The sequence below is a fragment of the Oncorhynchus masou genome, unplaced genomic scaffold (genome assembly GCF_036934945.1).
Source record: "Oncorhynchus masou masou isolate Uvic2021 unplaced genomic scaffold, UVic_Omas_1.1 unplaced_scaffold_2433, whole genome shotgun sequence".
NCBI classification, from domain to species: domain Eukaryota; kingdom Metazoa; phylum Chordata; class Actinopteri; order Salmoniformes; family Salmonidae; genus Oncorhynchus; species Oncorhynchus masou.
The window spans coordinates 701-15,130 of record NW_027008886.1 but is presented as its reverse complement, the minus strand read 5'-3'; the positions used below and the strand labels follow the sequence as shown (position 1 = coordinate 15,130).

The 14,430-nt window shown below is 40.8% G+C and overlaps 1 protein-coding gene and 1 non-coding gene across 2 annotated transcripts; both read left to right on the top strand.

Moving 5' to 3' along the window:
• Positions 1–1,584: 1,584 nt before the first annotated feature.
• LOC135533535 (sterile alpha motif domain-containing protein 9-like) lies at positions 1,585–11,475 on the top strand. The gene is made up of 6 exons (XM_064960816.1): positions 1,585–1,826; positions 2,950–3,084; positions 3,257–3,423; positions 5,049–5,120; positions 5,340–5,394; positions 5,604–11,475. The coding sequence occupies exons 2-6, from the start codon at positions 2,977–2,979 to the stop codon at positions 10,542–10,544; spliced, it is 5,343 nt and encodes a 1,780-aa protein (XP_064816888.1). The 5' UTR covers positions 1,585–1,826; positions 2,950–2,976; the 3' UTR covers positions 10,545–11,475.
• A 1,331-nt stretch (positions 11,476–12,806) lies between these two features.
• Positions 12,807–12,889, top strand: trnal-cag (transfer RNA leucine (anticodon CAG)). Its single transcript has one exon. It is a non-coding gene; the product is annotated as a tRNA-Leu (tRNA).
• The last annotated feature ends 1,541 nt before the right edge of the window (positions 12,890–14,430 follow it).

Genomic DNA, 14,430 nt, shown 5'->3' with positions numbered 1-14,430 from the left:
TATATCTTACTCCTCCTGTAGAGACCAGCCATCATCCGTCCATTTATATCTTACTCCTCCTGTAGAGACCAGCCATCGTCCATCCCTTTATATCTTCCCCTTCCTGTACAGACCAGCTATCGTAATGGAACAAAACCAGCACTTACCTGCACTTAGCCACACACATGCATGCACCCGTAGTGGCACACACACACCTGAGGAGGCTGATGGGAGGAGCTATAGGGGGATGGGCTTAGTGTAAAGACTGGAATGGAACATGTGGAACGGTATCAAACATATAGAAACCACGTTTGACTCCGTTCCATGAATTCCATTCCAGCCATTACAATGAGCCCATCCTCCTATAGCTCCTCCCACCAGCCTCCTCTGACACACAAACACACACACACAAACTGTTTTTTTGTGATTAGCCCTGTAATGAAGACCAAGGTGTCCATGATCACTTATATTCCCCAAATCTAAAATGACACATTCCTCAGTGAGGGAGCCAATGTGTTTCCAACATCCACTGTAGGTCCATTATATAACCAGGCACTGCAGCTCTTTGCTTCTCGTCCCTTCTGTCGTTCTGCAACAAGAGCCAAGCGTCAACCAGCCTTAAACGATCAGAAATATGATATACATTTTAATTATGCACGTCAATATAACCTGTCATTCTATTATGATTTACACTGAGTGGACAAAACAATAAGAACACCTTCCTAATATTGAGTTGCACCCCCCCTTTCACCCTCTGAATGTCACACATACACAATCCATGTCTCAATTCTCTCAAGGTTAAAAAATCATTCTTTAGCCTTTCTACTCCCCTTCATGTACACCGATTTGAAGTGTATTTAACAGGTGACATCAATAAGGGATCATAGATTTCACTTGGATTCACCTGGTCAGTCTGTCATGGAAAGAGCAGGTGTTCTTAATGTTTTGTCCACTTGTTGTACAGTATGTGTTCTGTGTGAGCGCCACCTTTCACCAACTATGTAAGAGTATGCCTTTTAGTCTATGTGTCCTGCAAAACTGTCTCTGTATTGTACTAGATTCTCCTATATCTCTGTCAGTAAATAAAATATCATGTCAACTGTTAACCTGTAGATGTACACTATTGTTTTCCAGTGTTCTGCAATTCATTGTGTCCTACAGGATCCATATCATTTTCTTTGACTCATGATAAGGTATATTATATATATACATTGTGGTTGTTGAAGACTAGTGGTGGTGTATAGACGACAGCCACCATATAATGTAATGGAGATGGTGTCGGAGAGGGCAGAAACACTGGCATCGAGCCAGTACAGAACTGGTCCACTGGCTCAATTCCCAGACTCTTTGCCTTCATAAGTCGAGCTGAGAGTTGAAGACGGGTAGAAAACACAAACCACACTTCATAGAAGAAGCTCCTCTAACTGTTTTTCTTTCTTATTTTATCTTACCGGAGTCAATAGGTTTTGCTTTCTACTTCCTAACATATTTTAGTCCAAGAAATATATATCCAAAGCTACCTCCCACAAACCCTGACTCTGCCCTTTGGTTTCCTTATATGGAGATCAAGGGTCGGTCTAAAGTGTGATCGGTATCAGCCTCCACACCTCTTCAGACGCAGGCTGAGGATCTACTAGCTGTGGGCTACTAAATAGACCATGTTTCTCCTGTATTAGTAGCTTCTGGGGTTCAATTCGGCACCTCCTAGGTGCGGCCCAGAACACGTGACGAGTTTAGTGGTTCATTGTCAAGAATACAGCGGGGAAACGGTTACTGATATTTCTGTGGCTGCGCAGGATCTAAGACCTTTCAAACTGCAGATATGAGTGAAGTTAGGACTCTGAGTGGTAAGGTTCTGTTTAAAGTCTTGGATATATTCTGTTATTGTCGACACAAATGCTTTCCAAACTAGAAATACTGCTGTAATTAGTCAATTTATTACAAATGAATGCAGCCTAATTACGTTGAGCTCGTTATAATTATAATAATAATCGTACTGATTATTTCTCATGCAATAACTGAGATTCTGAATGTATAAATCAGACTCCGTGGGTGACGAAGTTTACTCAATAGCGCACTGAAATCAAATGGCTCCTGAGGGAAAATCTTGACGTAGCAAGTCTACAGTACACAGTTACAGTACACTCCCTGGTATATTATGTCTCTGGAATGCAGAAACACACGTTTTCATTCAGTCTACTCCATGTTTGATGAGGCGATAGGCAATGAATAGGTTTGTTTGCTTTTCATAGTAATGTTTGGGAAGTAAGCCGTTGTCAAATAACCATGACACTCTTCAAATCACAAGTTCATATGAGAAGCTGAAGTTCCAGGTAATCATGACTGTCAAATGAAATGTACTGCATGTGCAACTGCTGAGTCATCGAGGGGAGGTGTATCCCTGGACCATAGGAGAGAGTAACCAGATGACCTGTATCCTCTTTGGCTATTGTAGAAACGGTATATTACTACTGCATGGGAATGCACAGTCTGCCTATTGAAGGGGACACAATATGATACGCCTTTTCTACAAACATAACTACCACGTTTGGGAAACAATACATTTTCTACGAGAGTATCCCAAGTGATTTCTATACAGAGGAGAGGTATTAGTCTGTTGTGGTCATATAGGAATGTGTGTTTACTAGACCTGTTTCTCTATGATTTGGACAAGAAGTCCGGTACATTGCTTCCGCTTGTTTCAATGCTGAGAGTTTCAGAAGGGAATGAAGTTAGCGGGAGATTTTGATACACGTTTAAAGAGCATTTGACATTTGAGTCATTTATCAGATGCTCTTATCCAGAGCGACTTACAGTTAGTTAGTGCATTCATCTTATTAAGACAGCAAGGTGAGACAACCACATATCACAGTCACAGTAAATACACTTATCCTCAATAAAGACGTTACTGCTAAAGAGCGGTTTTTCGGATCTTTCCTCTCACCCCTCTCGCTTCGTTGTCTTTGTCAGGAACCTGAATGCTGGTGTGGAGACAGGATGAGTGACAACACTGTATCGCCTGAGGGTGCTGAGAGTGGGAGGAGTGAACATGTCCGCCAATGGCTGCATAGTAGTCCCACCGCCCCACAGGAGTATAATGAGGACGTTGCAGGGTCAAGTCTTCTCTGCCCTGGTAGGGTGCTGGCCCAGGAGGGAGAGCAGTGACAACACTGTATCGCCTGAGGGTGCTGAAGTGGGAGGCACAAGAACAAAGGTGTCCGTCTCAATGGCTGCATAGTAGTCCCACATAGTGAATAATATATGGACAGCCCCACAGGAGTATAATGAGGACGTTGCAGTGTCAAGTCTTCTCTGCCCTGGTAAACAGGGCTTGGTGGCCCAGGAGGAGAGAGCAGAGTCACCTAGCTGTCTGTCAATGAAGAGTGATCACTCAATGGGTCAGCCAATCAACTTCCACCGAGGACATGGCACAAGAGACAAAAGGTTTGGGCCTGTATTCAGTCTCAGAGTATGAGTGCTGCTATAGGATCAGCTTTGCCTTTTAGATCATAGTGAATAATATTATATGGACAGAGGGGAACTGATCCTCAATCAACACTACTACTGTGAGACACTTTAGGCCTTTTCACACTGCAATGTTCTTAGCCCTGGAGACAATGACTAACACCTGACCCTGATTGGCTAACCATTCATCCTGTGTTCAAACAAGACATCCAACATTTGTTAATCCTGACCTAAAAACATATCCTATGGGGACAGTGGAATGGTGTTCAGAACGTTAGCCTGCCTACATAGCAACTCATTTTTAGTTAGATATAATAAAACATATAAGCAACCATTGTTTTCACACCGATGAAAGTATGTTTTTTTGTCAGGTTTTTGTCCTCAGATGGAAGGATGAAATAGTATAAATGTACTTATTAAAATAATGTGCAGAACTCATCACAAGCATATGAAAATGAAATGAAAATGCAGCTATTGTGATTGGACAGTGAAATATTCTATGCGTTTTTCTTGACCCCTGTTTCACACGGGCTATTTTGGCACCGGGTTTCTGGGTCTAGTCCTACAAAGTTGGACCTAACCCTGCTCCGGAGCAAGGCCAGGCCCTGGGCTAAGGTTGGTGCTAGAATGTGTAAGTGTGAAGACTTGCATAGCCCTAGGCTAAAATCTCAATAAATCCAGGGATAAGGAGACTTGTGCAGTGTGAACACTGCATGTGGATGAATATGGGTCCCGATTTCCAACTGTCTTTACAAGCTATGTTATAGGGTTAGGGGACTGACTGTATTTTTCACAGGGAGGGTGCAGAGTCACCTACATCCAGCTGTGTGTCAATGAGGAGTGACCGCTCAATGGATCCACCGATAAACTACAAGAGAGAGTTTCTTCCCAATCGCAGGTAATTTATGATTTTCATAATGAGGATGTTGCAATGTGTTAATATGTCCAACAATCGACAAAAGACAAAAGGTCTGGGCCCGTTTTCACAGTCTCAGAGTAGGAGTATTGATTAGTATCAGTTTCGATTAGCATCAGTTTTGATTAGCATAAGTACTGATTAGCTTCAGTTTTGATTAGCATCAATACTGATTAGCATCAGTTTTGATTAGCATCAGTTATGATTAGCATCAGTACTGATTAGCTTCAGTTTTGATTAGCATCAGTTTTGATTAGCATCAGTTATGATTAGCTATGATTAGCATCAGTTATGATTAGCATCAGTTTTGATTAGCATCAGTTTTGATTAGCATCAGTTTTGAATATTATTTTGCATATGGTTTGATGACGGTTGACTGACCGAAAGCTCAGCCACAATTAAATAAATAGATTTTCATCTGTCTGGAAAAGTGCAGCGACTTTTTCCTGTTTCTCCAGTTTAGCATTTTGATTCCAGCACCCTCACTAAATTGGTTTGGGTGTGTGGTAGATTCTGCCTATTATCTATCAGATCATAATGATCCAGGGGGACTTGATCCTAGATCAGCACTCTTACTCGGAGACACTTTGAATATGTGATTTCTAATAGACATCTTGCAGATCTGTAAAAGTGACTGAACATGAGCATAGGATTGATTAAAAACACACATCAATTCATTTTTTTGCAGGGAGGGAGCAGACTCACCTACGCCCAGCTATCTGTCAATGAAGAGTGACCAGTCAATGGGTCCATCTTCAAGGTCATTTATGATTTGAATTAATAGATGATTTTTTAAATAATATAAAGTATCTAAAGTGTGTCATGTGGGAATTCATTACTATAAAAAAATCAACAAAATTAAAATGCACAATACCTTGCATGTATGTATAAAAAAAACACATTTGAGGTGATCCAAAACATCAATTTGTTTAATTCCAAATGAATGTATTTCCACCTAATGTATTTCCACCAATTGTAGGATGATGACATCAGACACAACACAACTGTCCATTGGTGGAGTGCATGCAACAATGGTATGCAAGTTTTAAGATGAAACTCTATGTGTGCATAGTAAATGTACATTCAGTGGATTGTTCTTAGTTTCAATAATAATAAGCAATAGGCATTGGTGATTTGGCAAATAAAAAATATCAACTATGTGCAGGTACAGTAACTGTTAATTGGTTTAAAAAGAAATACAACTGCCTATGGTGACGATCGTTTTTATTTCTTGGGTTCTCAGCATACTGAACATCATGGCATGAACAGAGTCAGCAACCTCAGAGAATTCCCACAGAGAATCGAAGACTGGACAAAGGAGCATGTGAAAGAGTGGCTAATTAGTAGCCTCAAACTCCCTGAGGTCGCAACAAAACTTTATGAACAGGACGTGTCAGGAGCTAGCCTGGTTTGCATTGAGAAACAGGACTTGACTGATTTCGGTGTTAAGTTTGGGCCTGCCATTCAAATCATAAAAAATGTAGAGATACTGAGAAACGACTTGGAGAGTGTAGGGAGAAGCATGAGATCCCCTGAGAGTGACCCCCCTGAGAGTGACCCCTTCAGAAGACAGGAGAGATTTAGATTTAGAGCCACACCAGAAGCTAGGATGGGGTCACATGAGGAAACTCTGGATTCTGACAGTGTGAAATCGGAGTCGGTGGCTCCAAGTCTAAGCTCATCATGGACATCAGTGGAAGAACTGAGACATTCTGGTTCAGATGTTGCTTCCCCCATTCTACTGCCAATGGTAGAGTCGGAATCCATTCCAGCTTATGGAAATATGGAGGACAATACGAGACAAAGTGAGACGTCCATCTCATCATTTGACCACTTAAGAGAAACTGCTCCAAATCTGGAGAAGAGAATATGTCCCCCACGTCCCTTTGACAAAAACGACCAATCGTTCACATACATACAAAATGATACCCTCCCCCCTGAATCCGGTCCAAGCAATCTCATTGACCCGGTACATGAGTACAAGCTCCTGCCAAGCACAGAGGAAGCCAGTGAGATAGATATTCTGGAAAAGTTCAGCAATGAAGTGTTTTGTTTTTCCGCAGCCTGCATGAACTCTCGCACCAATGGTACCATTCATTTTGGGGTGACAGGCGGGCCCAGACACATGCATGGACAGGTGATTGGGCAAAATCTGCCATCATTCAATATGTATACAGACAGGTTTGACATGCATCTAAAGGAACACTTTGGAGAAGAAACAAATATCGCAAGAGCATGCATCAGACCTCCAAAATTCTTTCAGGTTCAACGTCTAGATGGCGCGACTTCAGACAAGTGGGTGATAGAAGTTGATGTTGTCCCAAGTTATTCACAGACTCAAGAAAAGCTTTTCTATACCTCAATAATATCTGAACAAAATGGAGAAGAATACAAAACTGAATGTCTATTTATTCGACAAGGTCCAAAGAGCATCAACATTCTTGCAGACAATAATCCCAGAAGTCTACAGGAGAAGATGAGAGGTTTGACAGAGGAAGTCAAATGTTGGTCTTCAGCACGTAAGTCAAAAGAGGAGAGCAACTGTCAGCAGCCCAACCAAAACCACCAAGGTCAGAGGCTAAAACAATTGATAACTCATGGGAGAGACACACTTGAAAACTCATTGCAAGTTATAGTTGTCACAAACAAGTGCCACCCCAGTCGCCATGAACATTTGGGTTTTTTGAAAGAGATGAAGTTGTTTGCAGTGCTCGAGTTTGACCCAGAATCTGACATGAACGGGACATGCAGTTTCTACAGAACAGATCGCATAGCGAATCTTCATTACCCTCGAATGTACAATACTAATGACAATGTCTCCACTGTTATCGGAAAGCTGAACCTGTTTAAGCAGACAAGCTGGGTCTTTTGTAATGGTCGAGCAAATGAGGTCAGTGAAGCAGACAGACCTTTCAGTACCAGTGAATGGCTCAAGAAACGTGCTGGAGAAATCAGCGATATGGTTTCATTTCTCTGCAATCCAGACGTCTTGTCGAAAGACAGATTACTTGTGGTGTTCATGCTTCACTCAGGAGTCACTGACATCTCAAGCCCTATACTTGAGGCCTTTTGTGCGATCTATCGCACTCTTGAGGGTGAGGATAATATGCTCTGCATATGCAAAGATTCAAATGTATTCAGTCAATGGAGAGACATGATAAACACTCGCTGCAAAGTGGATATTACTAGTAAATGTATCTACGAATTGAGCCTGAATGAAATCGACTGCACCATAAGGAAAATCAAAGAACCCCAGACACGGTCCTCTAGGAGATATCTGCCATCTTCTGGCTCCAGTTCAGTCCTCCTGACACAAAAAGACGAAGAGCTGATGACCGTACTTGATATACTGAGTGAAAATGAATGTGAGAACACTGAAATTGAAACCAAAGACACCTTTGAGGAATTCAAGACCAACACGGAGGAGGACTTTTACAGAGGCGGACAAGTGACTTGGTGGAACTTCTACTTGTCCGAGAGGCCAGGTTGTCTGCCATTCATCAAACGTGACAAGTACGAGGATCTTCACAACCTGATCACACCTACAGAGGGGTACACGTCGCCATGCATAATAATAAACCTCTTCCATCATCCAGGATGTGGTGGAACAACACTGGCCATGCACGTGTTGTGGAACTTGAGATGTAAATTCAGATGTGCCGTTCTGAAGAACACCACAGCACAGAACAGTGAGATCGCAGTCCAAGTCACACACCTGCTGACCTGTGGCAAAGAGAAGCAGTTGAGTTATTCTCCTGTTCTACTCTTGGTGGACAACTGGGAGGACGTTGAAGACCTACAGAGATGCATACTAAGTGCAGCCAACGAGAAGAAGAAATCTGACACTCTAATGGTCATCATACTGAACTGTGAGAGATCACAGATTCCTGCAGAGAGCTCCAGAAACAGCCGACTTGACAATGTGTTCATGATCAACAAACTCTCCACCAAAGAGCAGAGCTTCTTTGAGGTGAAACTGAAAGAGCTCAAAGGTCACCATCAAAAACCTGAAACGTTCTACGCCTTCATGATCATGACAAACAATTTCAGTGAGAAGTACATCAAGAATCTGGTGTGCAACACCCTGAAAGATCTTGACTCCTCCAGAAAAGAAGGACAGCTATTTTCACTCTTAGCTTTGCTAAATACATATGTGAACGGCTCCTACATGGCCCTGTCCCTATGTGAGGATTTTGTGGGGATTAGGAATGCTCTGTGGGGAAAAGAGACACTTGAGGACAAAATGAACCCATACTCCACGCTACTGATCCGCTTCAACATTGAAGAGCAGGGCACTTATCAGGCAGTTCGGTTTCTACACCAAATGATTGCAAGTAATTGCCTCAAAGTCCTCACCGGAAAGCACAAGCTTCAACTGGGGGAAATAACAACCAGTCTGTTACACTGTGACTTGCTGTACAAATCTGGCATAGGTAAGGACATCCTGGTTCAAAACATCCAAAGTATGCTGATCACGCGGCAACGAAAGGAACTTGGACATGACAAAGATACACTCTTCTCTCCTTTGATTGAAGACATACAGACGGATGAGGGAATCAGCCAAATCAAAGAAGTTCTTGTAAGAGCAACAATGAGATTTGACAAAAATGCAACTCTGCCACAAGCTTTGGCAAGGCATTTTTATCTGAAAGAGAAGGATTATATATCTGCTCTGCAATGGGCCAAGGATGCACAGCAGAAAATGTACAATTCTTACATTGCAGACACATTGGGACAAGTGTACAAAAGCCACCTGAAATATGAAATTGAACGTGCTGAGGAGCTCACTCCAGAATGGTTAGACAAATGCCTAAAATTAGCATTTCAGGCCACCAAAGCATTCAGAGATTCACAGGAACTCGCAAAGAAGGACGAGCCAATGGATTCACTTGATCTTCCCAACAGAAAGAGGCAACGAACCTACAACACATCTGGGTATGTCGGTGAAATGGAAGTTTCAATGATTGTTTTTGACATCCTCAAAGATATTCCTTTCTTCAACAAAAGTGACGCACTCCAGCGAGACAAAATGCTGCAGTTCCTCAAAAACCACTTGCCAGTGAGTGATTTTCATGAAACAACAAACAGTACAAATGATCAATACATTGCTGTTCTGTCATACCACGAGAAATTCCTGGTCTCTTTAAAGCCACGGCTGAAGGAGATGTTCAGTTTTTTTGAGAACTACTTCACATACCTGAAGCCAAGGTCAATTGAGAAGGAAACAGCAGAGGACAGAAACAAACGGAAAGTATCAGAGCTCTTCAAGAAGTACATTCACATCTTCTGTTCCTCGGGAGAAGAGAGAGCCTCTGAAAGGGCCAGTAAACCAAAACTGAGTCTCCGGCAGGAGATAGAGGAGCAGCGGAACTATTTGGAGCAAAAGCGAGCGGATTCATTTGCTGGTCTTCTGCAGTATCTGAATGAGAAGAATGGGAATCAAATTGAATTAATTCTGAAGAAATGGCAGTTCATTGTTCAAAATTCTACACGGAAACTCATGGCTGACCGGATCAATTTCATCCTTGCAAACATTGTTCTTCACTGCATTAAGCAAAGCTCAACATTGCTGAAGAGGTACGAGGAGCTGGTCTCCCTTCTCAACGAGGCACTGCAAGAAGAGGGAACCCATTCAAACTGCACAGAGCTGTACTACCTCTCAATGTTGCTGATGTGGCCAAGAAAGGACAACCTGCTTGAGAGCACCACAACGTTCAAAAACATTGGCACGTATGTCACTTCATCGAAAAAATCTTTCCATCGTCGCTTCTCCCACATGTTTCCGGCGAAGAGTTGCATCGCACATTTCTACCTCGGGAAATCAAGAGGACTGAGGAGAATAGTTCACAAAGGCAGGCTTGATCAGTTGCTGTACAAAGAGGGACCCAAAACATCACACAAGAAGGCCTCATCCAAAGATAGACCCCCAAACCCGCATCAACTGTGGCAAAGTGGAGCAATATGGAGGGATCCTGAGATACAAAACCTGTTACAACGGGTCAAAGGGAAAACGGAAAACGGTGACATTTATGTTTACTACGGGGGCAATCTGAAGATCTCAGTGCGTCCAGTATACCTTGGTGGGGTCCGGAGTGGATGCAGTACGGAGGAGGTCTCCTTTTACCTTGGATTCACCATGGAGGGACCCGTCGCTTATGACATCAAGTATGAAAATGACCGGTAAACAGCTTACCATCAGGCAGACTGAGGAAGGGATGCAAGCGTTTGCACTTAGGGAAAGGAAAGGCTTCCATTGAAGTTATATAGGCCTAGAGGGTTTGACTGGGGTGAATGTCTGTGAACCAGGACAGAATCACATTAAGTAAGATACCAGTGTGCTCTTGTCACTGTGTGAGGAAACCCAACCTCAACCACCTTGATATAATCAAGGCAGTGAGAACAGGTGTCGGGTGACATACAGCAATGAATCATTCATGCTTTTAGAGGTGAAACAATGACAATCAATCTGGCATCAGAATGGATTGTAATGTCTCTAAGTCCCTGTCATTTTGTCTCTAAGTCCCTGTCATTTTGTCTCTAAGTCCCTGTCATTTTGTCTCTAAGTCCCTGTCATTTTGTCTCTAAGTCCCTGTAATTTTGTTTCTAAGTCCCTCTAATTTGGTCTCTAAGTCCTTGTAATTTTGTCCCTAAATCCCTGTAATTTTGTCTCTAAATCCCTGTAATTCTGTCTCTAAGTCCCTCTAATTGTAACATACAGTACTATACAGTAGCAGACCAATGAACAAGGATTGTAGACCTATAAAACAATTTGCAACTAGTCAATGCTTTAAACATGTTTTATGGTTTTGCATTGTGTTGATTGAAACTACGGAATGATTATTATGTTACAAGGCATATTGACTTTCTGCAAGTTAAGTATCTTCTTCAGTTGTTTGTCTAAATACATTCAATTGTGTGGTTATTTGAAATGATATGCTACATTATTTACAAGAGAAAGAAAATTAGGAGAAAAGCTATTGCCAATGTTTGTTAATGGAATAAAGAGAATTGCATACTATATATATATACAGTATATACCTGTAAATATTTGAGGATATTTTTTCCCTGAATGTTCTGTAAAACAATTATGATTCTATAAAAAAATGTTACCTGCATGTCTTGCACCCTACTGAAAATATTTTAATATGTGACACTTTTCAAATCAAATCAAATCGTATTGGTCACATACACATGTTTAGCAGATGTTATTGCGGGTGTAGCGAAATGCTTGTGCTTCTAGCTCCGACAGTGCAGTAACATCTAACAACATATACCCAAAACACACAAATCTTAAGGAATGGAATTAAGAATATATGCAGATATGGACGAGCGATGTCAGAGCGGCATGGACTTAGATACAGTAGAAAAATATAGAATTAAGCAATAAGGCACGAGGGGGTGTGATATATGACCAATATACCTCGGCCAATATACAATTTTGAATCTGGTAGTGTGCCAAATTAATATTCATAACCTACAGTAAAGCAGTGTTTGATTATGTTGTTGTTGTTGTGTTAAATTTACCAGAAAATGTTTCATGTGCCACTGGCTTTTCTATATCTTACCATCTGCCAATGTTCAGCTGGAAAACTATACAACATGGCCATCCCCGGAATATACTGGTCCTGATCAGTAGGAATGTTATTTTCAAATAGAAACACAGCAGGCAGATAGAGACTATCTATCATGATTTTATTAAGTTGCTACAACAACAAAAAGGATTTTGCTCAGTTTTCGTCACTGAAATAGTTTGTCAGAATAACTGGTCTGACAGCGCCCTCTACTGGACCAACACAAATCACACACTGTCAGTGTGGGGCCGATGACCTGTCAACAAGGTATTCTCGTGATAATTTTTTTTATTCAACAGGGTCCCCCAGAGAGGTGTGTGAGGTGCTGATTGTGAGAATGTAGACTTTCTCTCAGTCAAGCTGTCCAATGCAATAACGGTTGTTGTAGACAATACGTAGTGTCCGTATGCTTGTGTACTTACTGTATCTGTCTGCCTGCCATTTTCTCACGTTACAACTTAATTAACTTCCAAAACCAATGTCCAGTAAAGCGTTAAAAGTTCCCAAAACTATAGCCCAACAGACTTAGCTAGCTACTGCTACTCCTTTATAGCCACAAGACAGCAAGCCAGATATAGTAATAAACATTTATTCTAAAGAGAGATAGATAGCTAAGAAAGTAGGCTATTTACCGGATATCTAAATGATCGCAAACCAACGCAAGGTTCGCTATTATGAAGGCATTTCTTTATAAAACATAATGAATAGCAAACGTTTGGCGTGGCTTTATGCAATGGTTGCGTAAACCGCGGATAATGTTCTTCTTCATTTTTCCAATGTATTATAATTTTAGTATTCCCCACAATACTCATGGTGAAACAAGCTACAGTAAACTGTCACGTTCATGTACTGGTAATTTGATATAATTCCTGTATGTCAGGATGGCCGAGCGGTCTAAGGCGCTGCGTTCAGGTCGCAGTCTCCCCTGGAGGCGTGGGTTCGAATCCCACTTCTGACATTAATTTTTGTAATGTAGATGCAATATGCCTTTCTTTGTAACATATTTATATTCAACAGGAAATGAATGTTAGAAAATGTTGTTCAGTCTTATAACACTTTGACCCAAAAATAAAAGGTACAGATGAACCATTTAACTTCTTTAAGGTTTTTGTTTCCTTACATTGAAAGCAGTCTATGACTGTGAATGAGTCACTGCAATACACACTATGATTTGGTAAACTAACATCTGCACTGACTTTGCAACATGTATAAATGCAAAGAGAATAGTTAAGCATGGTGTTGTGCCAATAAATTATATATAGACTAGATGACTTATAGGGGGTGCTGTGTTGAAGCCAAAATGCCTCCATCTTGGTACTCCCCTTGTTTGTAATTAATATTTTGGAAGCTATGGAAATGCATTTATTAATGTCTACATTTGTTTTTGCCACATGTATTCTATTACAGACACCTAAATGCATACGTTACAATTATATTATATGAGGTAAACATACATATAAAAAATCAATATATAAAAACATTTTTCAAAAAATATATATTTATTATATTACTAATGTTACTATCCCCAGTACAACAACAAAAATACTTAAAAACATGTAATTTTGTCCTGAAACATGTAAAGCTGCAAAAGGTCACTTTCTGGGTGACCCTACAAAATTCAGACAGAAATTTGAGTTATAGATCTGTATTTATCATTGAAATCAATTCTAAGAAGCTTAGATCTATGCTATGTGCACAATTTCTATTCTTCCCATTCTTAACTTTCATTTCTGCATCTTTTACTTTTGATTTTGTTCACCAGCTTCAAACAACAGAAAATACAATATCTTTGGTTATTGAAAACATATTTCACAGCTGTTTCGATGGTACAATGACTCTCTACACTATACTTGCTTGTTTGATCACAAACTTATATTTGGCAAACTATTAGAATATTTGCAACCAGGAAATGGCAGAGAAATGTCTGCATAATGTACCTTTAAAATGATCTAGGCTATTATGATGTTTTGAAGCCATTCATACACTTTTCACGTTGCATGTACACACATACATAGCTAATTCAATTGATAAATGAAATAAAAAGTCACGGTAACTTAGCCCAGAGTTTAGATTCTACGATCAGTGTTTATTCGTGGATGCAAAGGGAAGCCAGGCTTCCCCCGCAATAAACACACAATTATTTATCCTTGTCTCTCTGTTTTTCATACTTTTCCTTCGATTTGCCTGAAGCTGAATGTATCTCACCAGAGAAAGCATCAGAGTGAGCGAAACAAAGGCCATCTTGCCCTGTATGTGTAGCCCGATAATCGGATGCTGTCTTGACAAAAAGAGTATGACATTGTTGCTGCCCGAAGCATTGAATGCAAGGGAAGCCAGCAAGCATTTGGCCTCCCCTGATTAAAAAAATAAATAAAAAATGATAACCAATCAGCGTTGAGCTAAACTGAGTAAGCTCAACTGTGAATGTCTCTAGCACACACAAAAAGGAAGCCAGTTTGGATGTATTTATTTTCAAAGACACAACTAGGTATATCAGAC

Bases quoted from the DNA above. Each gene is read 5' to 3' on its own strand.
- LOC135533535 (XM_064960816.1), top strand. From the start codon at position 2,977: ATGAGTGACAACACTGTATCGCCTGAGGGTGCTGAGAGTGGGAGGAGT. The intron at 3,424-5,048 runs GTTTGGGCCTGT...ATTTTTTTGCAG, and splicing joins CATGGCACAAGAGACAAAAG to GGAGGGAGCAGACTCACCTA. The intron at 5,395-5,603 runs GTATGCAAGTTT...TTGGGTTCTCAG, and splicing joins GTGGAGTGCATGCAACAATG to CATACTGAACATCATGGCAT.